The sequence below is a fragment of the Phaseolus vulgaris genome, chromosome 9 (genome assembly GCF_051622355.1).
Source record: "Phaseolus vulgaris cultivar YP4 chromosome 9, ASM5162235v1, whole genome shotgun sequence".
In the NCBI taxonomy this organism is placed as follows: Eukaryota; Viridiplantae; Streptophyta; class Magnoliopsida; order Fabales; family Fabaceae; genus Phaseolus; species Phaseolus vulgaris.
This window is the reverse complement of record NC_143506.1, coordinates 7,590,684-7,613,045: the sequence shown is the minus strand read 5'-3', so window position 1 is coordinate 7,613,045 and position 22,362 is coordinate 7,590,684. Positions and strand designations below refer to the sequence as shown.

Here is a 22,362-nt window from a genome sequence, read left to right as displayed (position 1 = left end):
AATATCAAGCTTTTCATAAAATTCATCCAATTGTCGGTTGGTAAATTGTCGACCATTGTTGGTGATAACAACATGTGGTATTCTGAAACGATACACAATCCTTTTTCATACAAAGTTTTGGACATTTCGTGTTGTGATGGCTGTCAGTGGTTCGACCTCTATCCACTTGGTAAAATAGTCTATTCCCACCAGAAAAAACTTACATTGCCTTTCCTGGAGTAAAGGGTTTGATGATGTCCATTTCTCATTTCACAAATGGCTATGGGGAGAGAATATAGTGAAGGTTCTCAGACCTTTGATGAGGATAAGCTATAGTATTCCTGACACTTAATACATTTTCTCAAAAAATTTGTACAATCGCCCTAGACGGTCGACCAATAATAAACTTCCCTGATACCTTAGCGGCCATTGCTCTTGCTCCCGAGTGCGTACCACATACCCCCTCGTGTATTTTTCGCATGACATAATTGGCTTGATCGGGGGTGATACATTTTAAGAGAGGTCGAGTATATCCTCGGTAGTAGAGATCCTGGTCAATAAGAAGAAACCAGGCGGCTTGCTACCACACTATTTTTTCAGAGTGTGCCCCACAATTCCCATCTATTAAAAATTGTTTGATGGGTGACATGCAGTTCGGTTGTACATCAGTCATCATACACTCATCTGAGCTAATATTAGGATTGTTCAGGGTAGCGTAGATGACCGACTGATGGAGCCCTTTCTTTTTTACCGTGGCTAGACGTGAGAGCGTATCATCTCGGGCATTTTGTTCTCGACGGATGCGCTGGATCATTCCCTCAGTAAATCTGGCCATCAAATTCTGAATGAAATGATAGTACCATTATAGCAATGATTCTTTAATTTCGAATTCTCCTTTAAGTTGATCGACAACAAGTTGGGATTCACTTTTGTAAATAAGTCTTTTTACCTCCAAATCGAGGGTTAGATTTAGATCGGCTATGATGGCTTCATACTCGACCTGGTTGGTTGATGTTTTAAACTCAAATTTCAATGCTTGCTCAAGAAGTTCGAGCATCACCCTTGCACTGCACGATTTGTTGTTGGAGGAACCATCAACATGCAAAGTCCATTAAGAGTTGAGCTTAGCTGCAAAATCAGCTAAAGCTTGGGATTTAATTGTCCTCCTGGGCTGGTATTGAATCTGAAATTCCGCGAACCATCCTATCATCCGTCTGGCCAAGGCTAGTTTCGCTAGTATCTTCATTATGGGATAGTCAGTTCTGAGTATGATAATTATAGAAGTACATACGCATTCGTTGTGCAGTTATCACTAAGGCCAACGCGACCTTCTCAATCATCTGGTATTGAACCTTGACGTCGTGAAGCACTCAGTTGATGAAGTAAACTGTTTTTTCCTTTTTTTTCAACCCCTTGAACTAATGATGCACTGATGGCATCCTTCGAGATAACGAGAAAAACAGTTATGGGCTCCATGGGGGGGGGGGGGGGGGGGGTGGGGGCACACCAAGAAAGCTTTCAACTGGAGGAAGATCCCTTCGCACTCGTCCGTCCATTGGAACTTAGCCGCCTTTCATAGTAGCTGCACAATAGGTTTTGTTCTCTCTGCTAGCTTTGGTACGAACCTGGAGAGTGTTGTAATCAGCCCGATTAGTCTTTGAGTTCCCCTTACATTCTCAGGGCTTCACATCTCGATGATCACCCAACATTTTTCAGGGTTTGCTTCTATGTCATGATGAGTGAACAAAGAACTGAAGAACTTTCCTCCTTCCACCCTGAACGCGCATTTGTCGGGGTTAAGCCTCATGTCGTGGTCACGAAGGGCTTGAAACACTTATTGTAATTCTTTGATGTGTTGTCGGCATTTGTCGGACATGATGACAATGTCATCCACATAAACTTCAACACTTTGGCCGATTATCCCCTTGAAAATGTAGTCCATCAGTCGTTGGTAGGTGACACCTGCATTTTTGAGGTCGAACGACATGACTTCGTAATAGAAGTTGTTGCAGTCAGTCATGACCGCTGTCTTTCCTTTGTCTCTCAAATGCATCCAGATTTGGTTATATATAGATGCATCTAAAAATCTTAAAACGGTGCGACCTGCTGCTCCATCGATGAGTCGGTCAATGCTCGGTAGAGGATAAGAATCTTTGGGATAAGCTTTGTTGAGGTCGGTATAATCAGTACACATCCTCCATTTACCATTTGATCTTTTTACCATGACCACTAATGGATTTGTGCCTTCATGACCGAATTCTTTGATTGAATTTTGGAGAGGATTGGCGGAAGCTTCAATGGAAGAGGCGTGCAAGGAGGCTCACATGGAGCTTGCAATTTCCTTGGAGGTGCAAGCTAAGTATGGAGAGTGATGGAGAAGTGCCTTCATGATTTGTAGAATTGTTGGTGATCGGCGGAAGCTCTATGGAGTGTAAGCGAACAAGGTCCTCCTAGGAGCTATGGTGACCTTGAAGGTGCATGATAGGTAGGGATTGAGAGTGGTGAGGCCATCTCTCTTTGGTAAGGGGGAAATTTGAAGATCAATATCCTAACCTAAGAGGTTTTGGGCAAGAAATGAAATTGGCTCAAATTTGGCAGCAATTCATTATGTATATTAATCTTGTAAAACCAAGAGCCAAGGCACTCCTTAAATAGCATTGGAGGCCGGTTTACAAGGCAAAAAAAGAGGGAAATTCAAAGCTAATCTAAAATGAAAAGTGGCGCCTAAAGTTTGAGCACATTGGAGGTATGTTCTAGAATTTAGCATGTGTAATGAATTCTAGAACTTACGCTCCAATTGGCTAGCTTGGATCAGCCTAAGTTTAATTAAGAGCTTAGGAAGTTCTAATTAAACTTAGGTTAGCATTTTAGGTACCAAATGTCATTTTTAACAAAAATACAAAAGAATATTCTATGCTAATTTGGTCAAAAATTAAGATGCCACTCTACACTAGAGTTTATGGCATGTAAAATGCGTCCTCTTGGATCCTCTTGACAATCACTCTAGTGGTTGACTCCATTTGGCATGTTAGTGGTCTTTCAATAGAATTGGTGTTGGAGCCTCTTCCATCATCCCCTCCCTCTTGAAAAGGATTTGTCCTCAAATCCAAGGCTTCGTCCTCGTCATTAATAGGGGAATGTATGTGGCTGGATGGTGTCCATCATCTCCTCCTTCTTGAGAAAATCTATCCTCAGATTTATAGAGTCGATCTCGAATAGCAGCCTCTTTCTTTGAAAACTATGCTCGTCCTCCCGGATCAAATGTCCATCTATGAGAATCATCAAACAAAGTAAATGTGTTAGTTTGAGCAGTTGTATAAAAATCAATTTTATTAAGTTGCCATTCCTCTTGTTTTTCTATTACTTTTGGCAACTTTTCACAAGATTTCTTTAAAGAGGGTACAAAATTTTCTTTTCTAAATGTTTTCTCCCTTGTTCTAAATTTTTGTTATTAACCTCTTTAGGAATTTTTCTATGTGTTCCTTTTAAAAGGCTTGAAAGTTGTTCAACAAGAAACATATTTTCAAATGTGTTTTTAATTATTTCTTCTTGTTGAATGACCTTATGGGAAGGAGCACTCTTCTCCCACGCCTTTGGCTCCCTAAGATTTTTTTTGTTTTTTCTAATATTTTTTTTTCTCTTCATCCCTCTTTTGTTTCATTTGTACTTGATCTTTTACCACTTGTGAATGTGATAAAGGATTAAGTATAAACTTCGTTTCGTTATGGGTGAAGATAATCTCGTTGGTTAGACCATTGTGCATGGTTTTCTTGTCAAATTGCTAAGGTCTTCCCAATAAGATGTGACAAGCTTCCATGGAAACTATATCACATAAAACGTTATCTTTGTAGTTACCCACAGAAAACTCGACTTTCACTTGCTTGTCTACAGTTAATACCCCATCTTCATTGATCCATTGAAGTTTGTAAGGTTTTGGATGAGGGACTAATTGTAGATTTAGCTTTTTCAACCATCCTAATGCTACAACAATTGCAGCAAGAACCGCTATCCACAATGAGAGAACATATATTATCTAAAACCTTGCATCTTGTATGAAAGATGTTCTCCCTTTGTGTTTCTAGGTTCACACTAGTTTGGTTGTTGAGGGTTCTTCTAATCATCATTAATTCCCCCTCACATGGATATACTCTCTCATTGTTCTCCTCTTCTTTCCCACTAGGTGTATCATCACAACTACTATACTCATCTACCCCCTTTAAAAACAAAGTTCTTTGATTTGGGCATTTAGCTTGTACATGATCTCTTCCATAACATTTAAAGCACTTGACATCCCTAGCGCAGATAGGTGGAGTGAGCATATCTTTTCCTACACTTTCGGGAGTTTCTCTTGGTTTTTCCTTAGGCACACTTTCCTCCCTTCTAAACTCTCTTCTTAGATAAGAATTAGGGTATAAATCTTCCCTATGACTTGAAGTTTTCCTCAAATTTTGTTGTTCAACCTTGATACACAATTGAACTAAACCATTCAAGTCTTGGTAAGGTAAGAGTTCAACTCTTTCTCTAATCTCAAGATTAAGCTCACTTAAAAACCTTGCTATGGTAATGGATTCGGATTCCCTAATGGAGGTTCTCATCATATATAGTTCCATTTTCTGCCTATATTCCTCTACACTCATGGTCTTTTGTTGGAGTTTTTGGAGCTTGTCCATTAACTCCCTATTGTAATAGGAGGGAATATGGCGTCATCTTAAAGCTCCCCTAAGATCATTCCAATATTCTATGGGAGGGTCTTTATGAAGACACCTATTTCTCTCAAGGGTCATCCACCAATACATAGCACTGCCTTGAAAACTTAGAGTGGTTAAGGGTACTTTGTTTCTTCGCTCACTTTGTGACAAGCAAACAATTGTTCTACTTTCATCTCCCAGTCTAGATAGATTTCTACATTCTCTTTGCCATGGAAATGAGTTAGATCAACCCTAACCTCTCTTGGACTTTCTTTCTTTTCCTTCCTAACTCTCATAGGTGGTGGTTGGTAGTATTTATTGATTTTAAGACTTTGTTCTCCATATGACTCATTGCCCCTAGAGCTAGATGTATGCGAACTCTTTTTGGATTTAGTGTATTCATCTTTAACCATTTTCAAGTCATCTTGCATCAAAGCAAATTGAGCATCCCTTTCTTTAAGTTAGATCTCATGTTGCAATTGTCTATATGAAAGTGCTTGAACATCTTGTGCAATTCTTTCCAAAAGAGTTTTAAGAAATGTTCCCTCACTTTCATTAGAGTTGTGAGATGGAGAAGACATGGTTAAAGACTTGTGTTATAAGTATTTTACCCCAAAAAAGATAAGGATAGTAGTGAAGGTAGCTTTCCAGGAAAGAGAGGTGGATCACTAGGATCTCTTAAGTACCAAGTCTTTCCTTGCCAAAAACTATCCCTCAAAACTTGTCACAAACCTTTTTCTAAGTAACTAACTTAAATCACAAGTAGGAATGAAAACACAATTTTATGCAAAGAAAACAATGCAAAGCAATTAACAATACAAAACAAGTAAGTAAAGTAAAACAATTAACTAAGCACAAATTAAAGATTACTAATTAAAAAGCTTTAAAACTAGGTGAATCCTAAGGTGAGGCTTCTAGACACTTAGAGTCATTGAAGACACACTCACCGTCTAATATGTAATTATTCCACTAATTAATCAAAGTTGAATGCAATTACAATTCAAATAGAAATTGAATTTCAAAAATAAAATTCAGATTTCCTATACTATGCAATCCTTGGCTTTTGTTACTCTTTCTTGTTGTGTTCCACAATTTGTAAGTGTTTGTAATCTTATTTGTTGCAGCTCCTTGCCTTAACCTCTTATGGTTAGCCAATTTAAATCTCCAAAACAATACCTACTAAGTAGGGATGGACTCACCACAAAGGTTAATTCCAACTTAACAAGCACCACTTTGAAATTATTTCACCAACAATTAGAGGTCAGCAAATTAAAGCAAAGAACAATACAAATTTAGAATAGGACAACAACAAATGGAGTAATTTGTATGACACAACTAGAAAGAATGTTGAATAAATTTGACAAGCAATCAAATAAGCACTCAATAAAAGGTGGCACACAAATTAAACCTAAGGAATGGCACTAGAATTGATTAAAAAAACCAAAACAGTACTACTGAAAATTTTAGGCACAAAAAGCGTGACTTCGAAAATTTATGCTGAGCTGGCTATTTGAAATTTGAATCTGAAATTTTAATTTTTCCAATTGAAACAACTAATTCTTTGTCTATTTTCTTATTGATCATCACCAACGCAAATACACTTTTAATTGTTTTGTTCTATATTTAACGATTATTGTACTTGATAATTCACTGTTCCTTGTGGGATCGATATCCGTCCTTAGGGACAATAAACGCGGTGCACTTGCCGTAAAAAGTCAACACTAGACCATGAAAACTCCTAAGATCTCCTACATTTTGTGGGGTTGGCCATTCTTGGATGGCTTTGATTTTTTTGGGGTCAACATGTACCCCATTTTTGTTAACTATAAATCCTAAAAATACTACATTATCAACACAAAAAGTACACTTATCTATATTAGCAAACAAACTATGTTTCCTAAGCACTAAGAGAACCTCCCTAAGGTGACTTAGGTGGGAATATAGGCTTTGACTATAAACTAATATACCATCAAAGTAAACTACTACATATTTACCTATGCAATCCCTAAAGACATGATTCATTAGCCTCATAAAAGTGTTAGGTGCATTAGTGAGTCCAAAAGACATCACTAACCACTCATATAGTCCAAATTTGGTTTTAAAAGTAGTTTTCCACTCATCATCCTCTTTGATTCTTATTTGGTGATATCTACTTTTAAGATCAATTTTGAAAAATATAGTGGAGTCATGCAATTCATCAAGCATATCATCAAGTCTAGGAATTGGATGCCTATATTTGATGGTGTTGTTATTGATGGCTCTATAGTCACAACACATTCTCCACTTGCCATCTTTCTTAAGCACCAACAAAATAGGTACAACACAAGGACTTAAACTCTTTTGAACCCAGTCCTTCTCCAACAATTCCTGAACTTGTGATTCTATCTCCTTAGTCTCCTCGGGATTAGTTTTATAAGTTGGTCTATATGGTAGACTAGCTCCCGAAACTAAATCTATTTGATGTTCTATACCCATAAAAGATGGAAGTCCAATGGGTCCTTCCTTAGGAAATACATCCCCAAATTCTTTTAAAATTCTTTTGACTTGAGGAGGTAGTTCACAAACTTCAGCAAGTGTGGCGGTGCATGTAAGTGTTCCTTTACAAACAAGGAGGCCTGAAGGTTGTTTAGATAGAAGTATCTTTTCAATTTTATTTTCAAATTTTTCTTCTTTCTGAATGATCTTGTGGAAAGGAACACTCTTTTCCCACGCCTTAGCTTGGTCCCTAAGAACTTTCCCTTGATTTTCTATTTCTTTCTTTTTTTTCTCATTTTCTTCACTCTCACTAGTTTATTCTTCTTGGCTACTATATTCATCTTTGTCCCTTAAGATCATAGTTCTTTCATTGGGACACTAAGATGCTAAACGACTCTTACCAAGACATTTAAAACACTGAATTTCTCTAGCTCGAGTGTGTGAGATATGTTTATATTTGGATAGGTTTAGGGAAGGTTCTAGAGATGTTTCTTTTATATACTTACCCTTATTATATATAACACCATCTTTTGTCAATATTCTTCTACACTTAGATTTTTTTGATGAAGTCTTTGGAGCTTGTCCATCAACTTCCTATTGTAGTAGGAGGGAATATGACGGCGTCTTAAGGCTCCCATAAGATCATTCCAATACTCTATGGGAGGGTCCTTATGAAGGCGCCTTTCTTTCTCAAGGGCAGTCCACCAATACATAGCATTACCTTGAAAACTTAGGGTGGCTAAGGGTACTTTTCTTTCCTCACTCACATGGTGGTAGGCAAAAAAGTTGTTCTACCTTCATTTCCCAATCTAAATATGTTTCAACATTTTATTTTCCATAGAAATGAGGTAGATCTACCCTAACCTCCTTTGAGTTTTCTTTTCTTTCTCTTTTAACTCTCCTAGGTTGAGGTTGATAATATTCATTCATTATAAGGCTTTCTTCACCATATGAATCACTCAACCTAGAGCTAGATGCATGTGAAGATCTTTTTATTTTTTTGATGTATTCATCCTTTTCTTTAACAACTTTCAACTCTTCTTCTAATATAGCAAAATGAGCATCCCTTTCTTTTTTATCTTCTTTAAGTTGGGCCTCATGTTGCAATTGTCTATATGATAGTTTATTGAAAGTCTTTGACTAATTGTTTTATAAGAGATTTTATAGAATTTCTATCACTTTCACTTGGACTAGAAGAATGAGAAGACATGTTTAAAGTTATGTGTTAAAAGAAATTTACCACAAGAAAGATAGGTGCAGTAATGTAGGTAGATTCCCAGGAAAGGGAGGTGGATCACTTGGATCACTTAAGTACCAAGCTTTTCCTAGCCAGATTCTATCCCTCAAAACTTTCACAAACCTTTCTCTAAGTAATTCACTTAGAGCACAATCAAGAATGAAAGCACAATTTTATGCAAGAAAGCAAAATGCAAAGCAATAAACACAAACACAATTGAAAACTGCTAACTAGAAAGCTTTAAACTAGACGTATCCTAAGGTGAGGCTTCTAGGCACTTAGAACCATTGAAGACACATTCACCGTCTAATGCGCAATTAATCCACTAAATGATCACAGTTTTTTCAAGATACAACTCAAAGAAAATACAATGAAAATTGAATCGTCAAATTTTGAAGCACCAAAAATTTTGAGCCCTAATTTATGCACTCCTTCTTTTTTGTAACTCCTTTGTGTATATTTTTATGCTAGCTTGTTGTTGTCCCCCTTGTTATACCTCTTTAGGATATTCAACTTTGAGTATTCAAATCTGCACCTCTTTAGCGATATAGCTCTCACCAAAAATTTCAACTCCAAAACTCACCAAGGCACTTTTTTAATTACTTCCACCAAGAAAGAGGTCAAACAAATTTTTAAGCAACAAAAACTCAATTTAAAATTGGACCACAACAAAGAGAATTAATATATGACAAGACTTGAAAGAGTATTTAATGCAAATGACAAGCAAACAAATTAAGGTACTCAATAAAAGGTGGTACACAAATTGAACCTAAGGAATGGTACTAGATTTGGATGAAGAAAACCAAAAACAACATTATTGGAATTTTGATGTGAAATTTGTGTGACTTTAACAAATTATGTTGAGCTGGATATTTCAAATTTGAATGTGAAATTTAAACCACAGAAAGCTCAATGTCTTAACTCAAATTAGGCACTGAAATTATGCCAAAATAGTGCACCAGTTAATTATGATAAATTTTTCAAAAACATTGTCGCTTCACTTTCTTTCCAGAGTTAGCATTTTACACTTTGTACGTATTTCATTTATCATTTTTTTTTTGTATTTTGAATTTTGCTTCACTTTTTTTTAACACTTCAAACTACTCAAATCTAGAATCTCAGAATTTTTCAACAACGAAATTAATTTTCACAAACATTTTCAGCCAGCACAGATTCAGTGAAACAGAGGAAACCTACACTGTAATTAAAAACAAAATTGAAAAACTTCAAAGACACAATGGAATTGATGTATATGAACTTGTATGGATTTAACACACAAGCATGAACTCAAATCTAAAAATAAAAATGCACCAAAAGCTCAAATACAGAAATATAAAACTGCACTCAAATTAAAACAAGCAACCAAATCAAGAAACAATCAGCACAACTTGGAATTGATGACATTATGGAAGAAACATGACTTGAAAAAACTGAATTGGAATCAAAAATTTAAAATGACTCAAACCAAACAATATGCACCAATTGAAATATCAAGAAGACTCAATTACAATAAAAACAGAACATCACACACAATTAGGAACCTAAACACAATTGAATTTAGAAGTTCAAGAACAAATTGAACCAATTAAACCGTACAGGATTTTAAAAACAGCAACATATACTAAATCAAAATTAAAAATAGCAAAGACATTCAAGAACATGATGAACAACACAGAAATAAGAACACAAAAATTAAAAGAATAGAAGACACACTTAGTTCTTGAAGAACCATGGCTCTAGATACCAAATGATGGATTTTTGCCTTCATGGCCGAATTCTTTAATTGAATTTTGGAAAGGATTGGCAGAAGCTTCAATGGAGGAGGCGTGCAAGGAGGCTCACATGGAGGTTGCGGTTTCCTTGGAGGTGCATGCTAAGTATGGAGAGTGATAGATGAGACCTAATCACTTGAGCTAGGTGGAGAGTTGAAGACTAAAGTGTCTATCCTAAAGAGGCAAGACAAGAGTGAGAATTGGCTCAATATTTTGGCAGCAATTTCACTCATTCATTAATCTTGAAAAATGAGAGTCAAGCATCTCAATTTATAGGCGAGAGAGCTGAACATTTTTGGAGCCAAAATTTGAAAATTCAAAATAAAACTCTCCAATGAGAAGGTGCCATGTGGAGTCATGCTTTCCATGTTTAGCTCACACCTTCCATGCTAAATCCTCTCCACTCCTATGTTGTCATGTGGATGTCCATGTGCTCCATGCCAAGGTGATTTTCGTTCTCCAATATACCCTAGACATTTTGGGGTTACATTGGGCTCAAAGAAGCCCAATTGTTACCCTAACTAGTCATATTTTACCATTGGCCCAAATACAAGCCCAAAAACTTATGCTACTTGGCCCAAATATTTGGTCCAATTATTTTATGCTACTAGGCCCTACACATGGCCCGTGAAATCCTAAACAACTTTATACAATTTATTTAAGCTAAAGTTTGACCCACAAATAATGTTGACTAGTTAGCAGAAACTCAGTCTTCTTGTGTTCTTCTAGCCAAAGCTCTAATTTTGATAAGTTAGAGGTCTTCTTGGATATGTTTGTACATTCCTTCACCCTAGAGTTTTCCTCTTGATTGGGCCTACAAAAATAAACAAAAGCCCAATTAGACCCATATTTGCAATTAAATCAATAAACAACCTCTAGGTCTTCATCCTCCTTATTATGTGGTTGTGTGTGGCTGGAGGCTCTGCCATCAACCACGTTGGTCAACCATGTAGTGTAGTGCGCCTTTTTGATGAAGCCGACTTTCACCAACTTCTCGACCTCTTGTCATGCGGCCACACGCTTTTCTTCCCCCATCTTTCGTTTTTTCTGGGCTTTTGGCTTGGCTTCTTTGTAAATAGAGAGATGATGTGTAATAAAATCCAGGCTCAACCTGGGCATATCGGCAACTGTCCAAGCAAACAAATCAGCGTTATTAACCAAGGTTTGTTTTACCAACTTGCTATCGTCCGGTTTTAGGGACGTTCCAATGTGCGTCTTGTGTTCGTCGTCTCTAAGAGGTAAAGGGCGAAGGTCCTCACACGGTTCAATACAGGCTTCGTTGAGTCGAGGATCAAGATCAATGAGAGTGATCATGTGTTCTTTTGTTATTCTTTCTCGGGAACGTTTCCTGATCGGCTCCCTGTATGCAGAGGACCATCCCCTCCTTTCTCGAGAACGTTCCTGCGGTGAGGCTTTGTACAAACGACTGGTTGACTCAATCTTCAAACTCGCCATGTAACATTCGCAGATTGTTTTTTTGTCCACATGAACCGTTACAATGTCATCAACTGCTGATGAAAACTTCATCACTAGTTGAGGAGTAGACATTATTTCCTGCAGACGATTTATGGACGACAGTCCAAGTAGTATATTATAAGAGGTATTTGCATTTACAAGTAAATACCTAATTTTTATTGTTTTACGAAGGTATCCTTCTTCCCGAACGTAGTATACAGGTCGATGAATCCCCTTGTGTATACCCGTTCCCCTAAATATTCGACAATCTATTCATCATATGGCTGAATTTCTAACTTTGGAATCCTCATTTTCTTGAAGGTCATCCAATACAGAATATCGACCGAGCTGCCTTGGTCCACCAAAACCTTGGTAATGGTAAACTTATCTATCTCCACGGTGATTACGATGGGGTCTTCCTGAGCCGAGTCGATTGCGGTGAAATCTTTGTCAATGAATGTGATCCAGGGCATCCTCAGTCGACTTCTGGTGGATACAAAATGGACCGATAGAACGACCCAAAAGTGCTTCTTTCGGGCAGAATTGGAGCATTCGCCTCCAACAAAGCCTCCTGCGATTATATTTACTTCTCATCCAGTGCTTTCGAATGGGATCAGACCAGCTATAGTATTGATAACCTCTTGGGCACCGCGTCTTGTTCAATCGTTCTTCCTAAGACCCTCGCTTCGCGGTCGAGTCCTTCGTACTAGGCTCTCACTTCTTCTTCTATGCTTTGCTGGACGCTGGTTGTCATCAAAACGACATGAGCCTTCTCATCCACACCAATCGTATTGTTCTTTACGACTCTTAAGTAGGTAGCCTCCCTTTGTGGAAATCGGTACAAGTTAGTGTCGATCTTAATGAATTTGCGCAGGTGGCCAGCTTGGATGAGTTCTTCTATCCTGTCGTTTAGTGCTTGACATCCCTCGGTCGTATGGTCGTAATTGCGATGGTACTGACAATGTTTAGACGTAACAACATTTTGCGGAATTTGTGATGACCATAGGGCCGGGATTAATTCGGCTTGTAGCTCCTTGTCCAGAATTCTACCCCTTGGAGCAGTCAATGGGGTGTAATGAAGAAATCGAGGTCCCCGATTTTCTCTGAAACGATCTGACCGACCTGATATAGGTCGATTCCCCCTGTCTTTCTCCTTCGCTTTTTCTCCTTTCTCGGATCGAATGCTTTTGTGATAGTTGGTATGTTCCTCTATCTGCATGAATTTGGTTGTGCGGTTCCTCAATTCATCAAGGTCTTTGGCAGGTCTCTTAATCAAGCTTTCGGTGAATCGGCCCGATCGGATTGCCGAGACTAGGTGATGCATGGCTAATTCTGGCATGAGGTTCCTAATGCTCATCGAGACATTATTGAATTTATCCATGAACGCCCGCAAATATTCCCCCTTTTCTTGCTTTACGTTAAGGAGGGACATGGATGAGGTGTGATGCGATCGGCTTGTTGCATACTGAGTGGTGAAATTTAACCGTCAAGACTTTAAAGCTACCCACAGAGTTAGGAAGGAGCTGGGTGAACCAGCCGAGGGGCCCTTCTTGGATATAAGTGGGAAAAACTTTACATCATACGACTTTGTTGATTGTATAAAGGGTTATATGTGTTTTGAAGACGTTGTGGAGTCGTCATAGAGGTTAATAGTCAGTCCCTTCCACTTTGAGGGGAGTTGTGTGTCTATGACCTCACCCGTAAAAGGATGTCCTCTTGTGTCTTCATCGTTGTCGGGCGAGGGAGTGTGCTTAGAACTTTGATGAGTCTGTGTTCAAGACTGGTATTTTCGTTCACGCCCATCAAGTCGTTGCTTTAACTCTTTATTTTGTTCCTTAAGAAGAAGTACCTCCTCCTCATTCTGATGTCGATCCTCTTCATTCCGCAACTGGTATTCAATGCCTTTTTGTCGTATGTCGTCCATTTGTGCCTGGAAATCTTGGATCAGTGCGATCTGCTCGTCCGCGACTTGATTGTTGTTAGCGTTGTTCCTTGTTGACACCATTGTTGTTGGTTTATACTTGTTGCTGAAATTGACTACTATCTCGGCCCACGGTGAGCGCTAATTGTACCTGTATAGGCAAAGAGGGCCTAGATAGTACTTGAGATTGGACGTACAATTGTTGACGTGTCAGTGATCCTCTAATTCCTTCCTTTGAGTCTCCTTCCACAAATGTTGATGCTCGGTTTGGGGTGACCTAAAAAAGGTACTCCGACGATCAAGAAAGTACTATGTGTAAAAAGTATATATTGATAATTGGTAAAAGCGTATCTTACACCTCCACATATGGTTTATTTATAGTGTTGGTCTTGGACCCTTATTATGATGAACCGGATTTCAATTATTTGTTGATGTGCATCATGATCCCTGATTAATAAGGAGGTATATTGGTATATATGTATGTTGGAACATCTTAAGGATATTTGTGCCCCCTTTCAGTTAATCGGTTTGTAGCTTATTTGTCAGAGATACTTCTCGCGTATTTCGGAACACGAATTATAACTCATCAAGTGCTATTGTAACTGTCTTTACTATCATTTATTGCATGTCGTGTGGTGTCCTTTGACTCGGACGGTCGGTCACCTATGTCGATATTGACTTGTCCGATACCGACCAGTACAATATCACTACTTAATATTTGTAACTAATCCTCAAACAAAAGCTTAATATATATATATATATATATATATATATATATATAATACACTTATTTACTCATTTGATTATAAATTTTTTTATGTTTAATTTAATATAAATAGGGATGTTTAACTATGATATTTTTTTTAATCATGGTATTGGAATAAATTATTTAATGTTAGAATCAATTATTAATATTGTTGAGACTTTATTTAATTAAAAATTACCAATTAATATTCCAACACCTATATAATTTGTTATGAATATAATGTTACTTTTACTTTTAAAAAAATATTATGATCTCCCACGTTAAACCAATGTAACTTTATTTGGATGTCCATAGACTGTTAGTTTTATTCAAATTCTATCACAGATAATTCGTGGAGTAAAATTACATTAGAAATGTATCGGATCAAGCTGAGTAATACATAAAAGTTAACCTGTGAAAAAAAGTCTTCAATGCTGACCATTAATTAAAATGAATAACATGAACGTTAAAACTTGATTAAAAAAACATGAAACTTTGTTAAGGTAAAATAAAAACATTTTCGACTTGTAAAATAACACTTAAATGATGAAATATTTTATGATAGAAATAATAAAATTTTATTGAAGGGAGTTGGTGAAGACTAATTTAAAATGACTCTTAAAATGAAAGAGATCGAAAATAAGGGAATGGAAAAGAGAATAAAAAAAGAGAGAATTATTTGCATGGATGAAGGAAAACTGAAGAGAGAAGAATGGAAAGATAAAAACTTTCTAAATATTTCAACTTTTTCTTTTCACTTTCCACTTACTTCTCCTAGATTTAAAGGATTCAACTTTTCAAGTTTTTTCTTTCCTCTTTCCACTAACTCATTCCCATATATCCAAATAAAGGCATTAAATTTTAATTATTTAGATCAATATAATAAATAAAATATAATTTCAATGTATGTTTGTAAAGGCCAAATCATTAGGATAATATGTCCACATATTTTGCTGATGACTTTCCTAATTAAGGTCTTTCTCTTCCATCCAAATGGAAATGGATGTCTAGACAGCTTATCAACTTTGCTTTCGGTGATGGAAATGGAAACCTGAATCTATCCACCAATCTCTCTACTTTCGGTGATGGTGTTCAAATCAACACCCTATCTAATCTTTAACTGTATGGTTGGGGCAGACAGAAAGCCTAAAGCGACAGATCAACTTTGCAGGATTGGAAAAATTCCACTATGACAAATTCAAGAATACAAGCTGAGATTTACAAGAAAATCCAATCAATACATGTGTACCAATATTAGCACGTCTTCATGTGTAATATGATAAAGAGTGGGCAATAAGATTTTCTGTACTGCATAATGCATACGCATCCATAATACCCTAAATACAAATTCTTTCATAAAAAGGTGGAGGGGGGATTAACTAGCCTGATTGTTCAGAAATCCTAACACAGTAGATCCTCATCGTGAGAGCCAAGTTTTAGTCTGCTCGAGAGCCACTGCTACCTGCAGAAGATTTCTTACCGCTATACTTCTGCCAAATATTAAAAGAAACAGTGTGTTATATTTCAGGAAGAAAGGATACAAATAAAACAGCCAATCTTACTTGTGCTGGACTTAAGTTACGAGAGAAATACTAACAATTGTACAAATAAACTATGGAAGGGAAATCTAAGAATAAGACCAACCTGCTTCCCCAAGTTAAATGGGATATATTTGTATTTGATCATGTGTGCAACTTGGCGCCTCATTGTAAGGACAAAGAGAACAAACCAGTAACAGAGTAATATAGGCCAAAAGACAGGGACATCAAACGGGGAAAAGAAGGTCATCACAAACGCTATGCAGAGAGCCTTGGTGAAAGAATACCTACACCCATTACAAAATTCACACGCATGAAAAACAACAACCAATTTTAATAAATAAAGAAGTTACATATACAAATGAAGTCACACCACCGAAATCACTTCCAATTTAGACTGTAGTTAGATAACTTACCAGTAAGTACTTACAGAAAAAGAAATTAGGATAAAAGGAATTGAGTTTTTCCCTTAAAACTAATTAATAAAACTTTCTCATTTATACGCCTCAATTAATTCCAAAAACTGATTTTAATTTACAGGAGAAACTAACGACTTATTTGGTGGATAAATTTCTCTATTAATACTTTTAATAAAAAAAATACAAAATTGTTCCACAAACTCAAATTAGTTCATGCATTGGTTAGAAAATAGATTTCGGCTAAACTAAAACTTTTACATAAACATATTAAATTAAATAATAAATAAGCCAACTATGGTTTTTACATAAACATATTTCATGTTTTCTTCTTTTAGAAGTATTTACGTATCCAAAAACTAACCCTTAATTCATCTTAGCATCTAGTTTTCTTGTTCTATAAGTGATTACTGAGAAGTAGTTTATCCAAGCAGTAACTTATTACATAAGCTAATTTTAAGATGAGTTCTCAATAAAAACTTCTACATGAGAAAAATTAATTATTTCATAGGCTATAATTAACTTATGTCATTATTCTTTCTTTGTATTCCTTTTTCATGTATTCCTTATGGAGAAACTCTTCCAAAAGAACCCTAAGTTTAATTCGCTTCATCTTCCTATTTCCTATACGTGCAATAAGTTAAACTCAGGCAACTACAAACTGGACCATAAACGGGCATACAAAAAATCCCGAATTAGCATAACTTAGAGAGTTAGAGTGTGTGTGAAAAGTTACCAGAACTTAAACTCAGGGAGGCGGCGAATGAAGGGTTTGAACTCATCGGATCCTTTGGTTGGAAGCAAAGGGGAGTTGGAGGGATCGAGCTCTGGATCAACCAAAGGGGAGAGAAAACCAATCAAGAGATTGAGGAGGTAGATTCCGAGGCCGTAAGAGACAACGTAAAACCCCTGCACATAAACAATACGCAAGACGTAGATTGATGCCATGACCAATGTCCCAATCCATCTGTAGGCGGAATGGGGGGTAGATTTGTCCAGATAATACTGAAACAGCTTAGAGAACTCCTGCAAATATTGCTTCACCGGCGCAGACGACGGAGAAGCGCCACCGCCACTTCCCTCCATTCCAAAGGATTCCGACGCTTCAAGTTTAGAATCCCAACAAACGAAAACAATCGCGTACTGTTATTGTTATTTATTGAGGTTTAGGAAATCAGGGGAAAGGAGATCTGGGAGGAAAAGAAACCCTAAGAAGGTGGAAAAGAAAAGAAAAGAAAGAAAGAGAAACGAAGAAGAATGGAAGCAAACCTGAATGAGCGGATCTACTCTACAAGGTGGATAGGTTGGGTTTGAATGTTTGGTTCCGTCAACCTGTGTCTCATGTCATGTTAAGAGGATCCAAGTGGTAACTTAGCTTCTGTTTCATCTTTTATGTTATACGTTTTCTGATTCTAATGCTAACTCACTCACTACCTTCTTTCTTACTTACTTACCATCTCTACCCTTCAACACTGCATCTAATTTTCACAACTAAAATCAACATTGTAATAAAAACAATTATTTCTTATTTTCACTTTCAATGTTAAAATTCAAATTAATTATAAAAAAATGCAATATATTCTACTGCTGGATAAAAGCAAAAGTTAATTATTTTAAAATGGTTATTTTAGTCTGATGCTATTCCGAGGGTACGTTCAATTTTAAATTTCTCTTCTCATTGCTTCTAAAAAAATTGCTATAACTTTTCTAAAGAAAATAAAAATTTGAAGGTTATTCCTCTTATAATATTGTCTTTCTTTTGCATGGTTCCTTGAATTGGGCTTTGCCCGTCGGCCCAATACATTATGGGCGTAACTTTGTTTGTACCTTCCTTTTCTTAATGGGTGTTTCTTCCTGCATTTTTACACTTTTCTTCCTGCATCCCTACATTTTTCAAAAATATTAAAATTACCGTGGTTCCATAAGCAAAGAATATTTTTGGAATAAAAAATTCAGAAGACAAAAAATCATTCTGGATTTATAAATCCGGAATTCATAAAACATGTTATGGAAAAGACGTTCCAGAAATATTTTGGAAAGAACAATCCAGAAACCATATTTTAAAGGGGCAAAACAATCTTTTCTGAAAGTGAGGGGGTGCAGGAAGAAATTTGTAGAGGTGCAGGAAGAAGTGGCCTTTCTTAATTTAGTTTTGATCCTATTATGACTGCTTCTTCCTGCACCTCCATCATTTCTTCAGCCACCTCCATAAATTTTAAAATTCCCAAAATTATCCTTAAGTTAAAAGATAAAAATATAAGTAATATGGTTTAGGGTTTAGGGATTACATAATCCAGAAGTCAAAAATTACGACTTCCAGATTACGTAATCTAAAAGTGATACTGGATTACATAATTCAGTAAGTTTATTTTCTTAAATAAGTTCTGGATTACGTAATTTGTGAGTTGTTAAATAGGTTCTGAATTACGTAATCCAGAAGTGCAAATTTTTGACTTCCAGATTATGTAATCTTGGAAGTGGGAAAATCCGGAAGTGATAATTTTTTACTTCTAGATTACATAATCTATAATATAAAATATTGCTTCTATTTTTATTCTTTTACTAAAGGTAATTTTGGAACTGAAAAAGTGATGAGGTGCATAAAGAAGTAGTCCCTATGTAGCTATGACGTGATCAATAGATTAATATGTATGAGGATATTAGTGTGCATCTTGGCCTAATAGATCTTCAAAGAAGAACAAAAAAATCATATCATTGAACAATGGTTTGGCAAAGAATAACAAAGAATCACATCACTAAAAAACAATGAAAATAATAATACATTTTGAAAATTAAAATAAAACTAAAAACGGAAAACAATAAAGTACTTAAATATAGTTAATTATCATAAATAACATTATCACAAGAAAAATATGTCTCCAATTACTATCTTTAGCTAACAATTTATATTATTATTAATATAATATGTAAATAAGTTAGGTTGAATTAATAAGATTCAAAACTCATTAATTGGATACTCGATCCGATTCTAATTGAAGTTGTGAAATAAATCCAATTAAATTCTATATTTTAGTTCAATGATCCAACTTATATAAATGTAGTTGGGTTGGGTTGGTAAGATATAGAAGTTTATTTAACATTTGAAAGTGCATTTGATAGAACTCCACACTTGAATATGAATGAGAGGATAACTCTCAAAATCAAGAGAGATTATTTCCTTGGATGGATCTATGGATATTAATAGATTACTTTTTTTTTATTTCTTACAAACAACTACTTGGGTTCACGAATAACGATTTTTTTAACCGGACTAAAAACATGTCAATTTTAGAGCCATGGAAATGTCGATTAATTATGTAACTTAAATATAAAATTATAATTTATTCCACAATTTTGTATTTGTTCTGAATGCTAATAATCAGTTCATTTTCTCTTTTGTTTTTTTTCTAGCTCATATGGTTTAATTCATGAAAGGAAAATGATAATTTGACAGCTGTATACACTTTAGCTGTGATGTGTTTAGAAACTAATATATATAATAAAAAATAAATTTAAAATTAAATAATATAAAAAAATATTAAAATAATAATATTAAGAATTGTAATGTGGATTTATAAAAAATTGGGTGGTTAGTGTATTATTACCCATGATGATACATGAAGAAATAGTTGTTGACCCTTCTTCCTGCATCCGTACATAGTTTCCTATGCTGTGCAGATAATGATGCAAAGTAAAAACACAGTAGCTGTGGCAATGGCAACTGTTCTTCGTAAGATGGAATCTGCAGAAGGCGGATTAAAGGACTATTGGGGATATCGGATTCTTCTCACGGTGCCAGAAGCGGGAAAACTGTATACAGTCCTAAGACTTGGCAAAATTATGAATATGTCAAGAACTTAGAACACAAAATCATAGGTAATGCAGAAACGGTAAAGATTACACTGCATCTTCCCAAAAGTGGCATGAATTTTGTAGGCCTTGATGAGCCTAAGTCTTTAAAGATTGCTGTATCAGATCAATGATTACGAATCATAGTTCCATTTTTCACTTGACATCCACTTTGCTCCAAGGCAAATTCAAAAAAGCCACCTCCATTAATGGTAGAATTAACACATGGGGGGCCAAACAGCAGAATTATATCTCTCAATGTGAGCAAACCTGTAACTTGGTCCTTATCGTTGAGCAGAAAGCTGAAACTGCTGTTAGTCTCTGTGGTATGCTCCATTACTTGCTTGAGCGTTGCATTTTCCTTGATGGCAACTGGCAAGTCCATTCTGGGTATGAAGCTGTTTTTCAGCCGAAGACTTCCTGCTGTGAGAAAAGCCCCATGATCATGTTCAATGCTTGGCTTAGTTTTTGCTTTCTCAGTCTCTATGTGAATGAATTCCCCCACAGTTAAAATCCTGTCATTGCATATAAATAGCCATCTCTATCATATTGGTTACAGCAATACTGAGAAAGAGGACATGTCTTGAACTTACGTTCTACTTCTAAAGAGGTCATTATTCCTTACAAGAATATAAACATCACTTTTCCTCACATTGCCAAGGAGCTTCTTAGTTTCTCGATCTACCACAGCTACTGGAGTAGTTTGGTTTTGCCAGAGCGACTTCAGAGCATCTGCGACACTTTGGTCCGCAAATACACAACTGGGATTTTCTTGGCCTTCAAATCTTTGCAAGGATAAGAAAAGGGTCAAAGAGCAACAAAGCAAGATTGCCATTTCACTTGAACAAGTGGAGAATGGATGCATCATGTATGTACATTAAGGAATGTGAGTTGAATACCGCAAATTTGACAAGTTCTTGTCTGCAATGTTATCAAACCACTCTAGTTCACTTGATTGAAGAAGGTGTTGGACTACCGCATTCTAGCAGAAAAGCACAAGCAGCATATTACAATAAGATATCTGTGCTTCACCCCATAATTCTAAACCTGTGCTTAACTCAGCAGATACCTGTGTAACAAAACCGATGAGTCCATCTTCACGTTGCTGAATGACCGGCAAAACGTGCACCCGATGCTTAGAGAGAAGTAACAGTGCATGCAAAACCGTATCATCCAAGTTTACGGGGAAAAATGGTTCCCAGAGGAATGATCTGGCCAACTCGCTAATCTAGTAATATTGGAGTAGTAACTTAAAATTAACAATTGTTCAAGTGGACAGCTTTTGCATGCTTATAATGAGATCCATTCCAAGCCTCCTATCACTGCAAAAGTCTTTCAAACACAAATTTTGGGCATGGTTTGCAAGGACAGAATAAAGCTTTGAATAAATTTCTTTTTGAGATCTTGTAGGAGAGAGAAAAAGATTAAATGAACTGAAAAGATCTTCAAATTTGTAGATTTTTTTTTTCATTAAACTCTACAACTTAAGAAGTATAAGTTGACTTTAATCTCAAAGATATTCAGAGTAAAAGTAGCATAAAGAAAGCGCAGGAAACCTTGGTTTGCCCAATCTGAGGAATCTGGTCCAGGATGGAGAAAAAGCCGTTGTACTTGAGATCTTTGTGAATGTTTTCCGTGGTATCACTCATGATCTTTCCATATTCCTTTTAAATAGCACATGTTTAATTAGAATGGCGTGAGATAGAAGGTTTCCTAAAAATACAAGTAATACCTCAAGGCACCAAAGAACCATGCTTGTAAAATCAACGAGACCAATGTACTGATCTGAAAACGTTACGCTATTCGCATTGGAGTCTAATACGTCAACAATTGCTGCAGAAAAGACGTCCTTTTCGTACAACATATGAATTGCATCCCTTATACTGTCTCCGGCTTTCAATTCCAAAACTTCAGATACAAGGGACAGGAGACGTATTGAATCATATAATGTTCACGACATGCATTGATTCTTGAACAAAAACACAAGTAGGCAACAAATATAAACGTACCAGGTGAATTTTTTATGCCAGCTATTGAACTAATGGGTATGTGATCAAGAAATTGTTGAAGGGCGGAGCCAGAATCAATCTGCACGTGTTGGTTATCACCATTGCCGAGGCTTGAAGTTAGGTTCTTTTCCTTGTCTTCTAACCCACCCTCCGAGACGTTCAACCCTTCCACTATCTTCCTAGATTGCATTGTCTTCGTTTCTTCTTCTCCATGCGCTAAACTCCATGCATTTAATTTAGCTTAACTCTTACTTTTCACATTCCTCACTCACCACCTG

General features: G+C 36.3%; 2 protein-coding genes across 6 annotated transcripts; both read right to left on the bottom strand.

Annotated features, from left to right (window-relative positions):
- Window positions 1-15,436: 15,436 nt before the first annotated feature.
- Window positions 15,437-17,725, bottom strand: LOC137820741 (protein RER1B). Of its 3 annotated transcripts, none has more exons than XM_068624973.2 (4): window positions 17,496-17,725; window positions 16,963-17,416; window positions 15,917-16,097; window positions 15,437-15,762 (listed from the first exon to the last, which is right to left on the bottom strand). In XM_068624973.2, exons 2-4 carry the CDS (start codon window positions 17,310-17,312, stop codon window positions 15,709-15,711), a joined length of 585 nt encoding a protein of 194 aa, XP_068481074.1. In that variant the 5' UTR covers window positions 17,313-17,416; window positions 17,496-17,725; the 3' UTR covers window positions 15,437-15,708. The 3 variants fall into 3 exon arrangements, with proteins under 3 accessions (XP_068481074.1, XP_068481075.1, XP_068481076.1); XM_068624974.2 differs by having other exon boundaries at window positions 16,963-17,329; window positions 17,496-17,678; XM_068624975.2 differs by having other exon boundaries at window positions 16,963-17,369; window positions 17,496-17,646.
- Window positions 17,726-19,993: 2,268 nt separating this feature from the next.
- LOC137820118 (SNF1-related protein kinase regulatory subunit gamma-1) lies at window positions 19,994-22,362 on the bottom strand. 3 transcript variants are annotated; one of them, XM_068623950.2, is made up of 7 exons: window positions 22,085-22,362; window positions 21,808-21,983; window positions 21,632-21,739; window positions 21,145-21,303; window positions 20,975-21,057; window positions 20,669-20,860; window positions 19,994-20,590 (listed from the first exon to the last, which is right to left on the bottom strand). In XM_068623950.2, the coding sequence occupies exons 1-7, from the start codon at window positions 22,272-22,274 to the stop codon at window positions 20,203-20,205; spliced, it is 1,296 nt and encodes a 431-aa protein (XP_068480051.1). In that variant the 5' UTR covers window positions 22,275-22,362; the 3' UTR covers window positions 19,994-20,202. The 3 variants fall into 3 exon arrangements, with proteins under 3 accessions (XP_068480051.1, XP_090150838.1, XP_090150839.1); XM_090294712.1 differs by having other exon boundaries at window positions 20,406-20,590; window positions 20,701-20,860; XM_090294713.1 differs by having other exon boundaries at window positions 20,406-20,590; window positions 20,728-20,860.

Coding starts and splice junctions, on each gene's coding strand:
- LOC137820741 (XM_068624973.2), bottom strand. CDS start 17,312: ATGGAGGGAAGTGGCGGTGGCGCTTCTCCGTCGTCTGCGCCGGTGAAG. Junction 16,098..16,962: donor CTCCCTGAGTTTAAGTTCTG/GTAACTTTTCAC, acceptor TAATGGGTGTAG/GTATTCTTTCACCAAGGCTC. Junction 15,763..15,916: donor CATTTAACTTGGGGAAGCAG/GTTGGTCTTATT, acceptor AATATTTGGCAG/AAGTATAGCGGTAAGAAATC.
- LOC137820118 (XM_068623950.2), bottom strand. CDS start 22,274: ATGCAATCTAGGAAGATAGTGGAAGGGTTGAACGTCTCGGAGGGTGGG. Junction 21,740..21,807: donor TGGTTCTTTGGTGCCTTGAG/GTATTACTTGTA, acceptor GCTATTTAAAAG/GAATATGGAAAGATCATGAG. Junction 20,861..20,974: donor AAGAACTTGTCAAATTTGCG/GTATTCAACTCA, acceptor ATCCTTGCAAAG/ATTTGAAGGCCAAGAAAATC.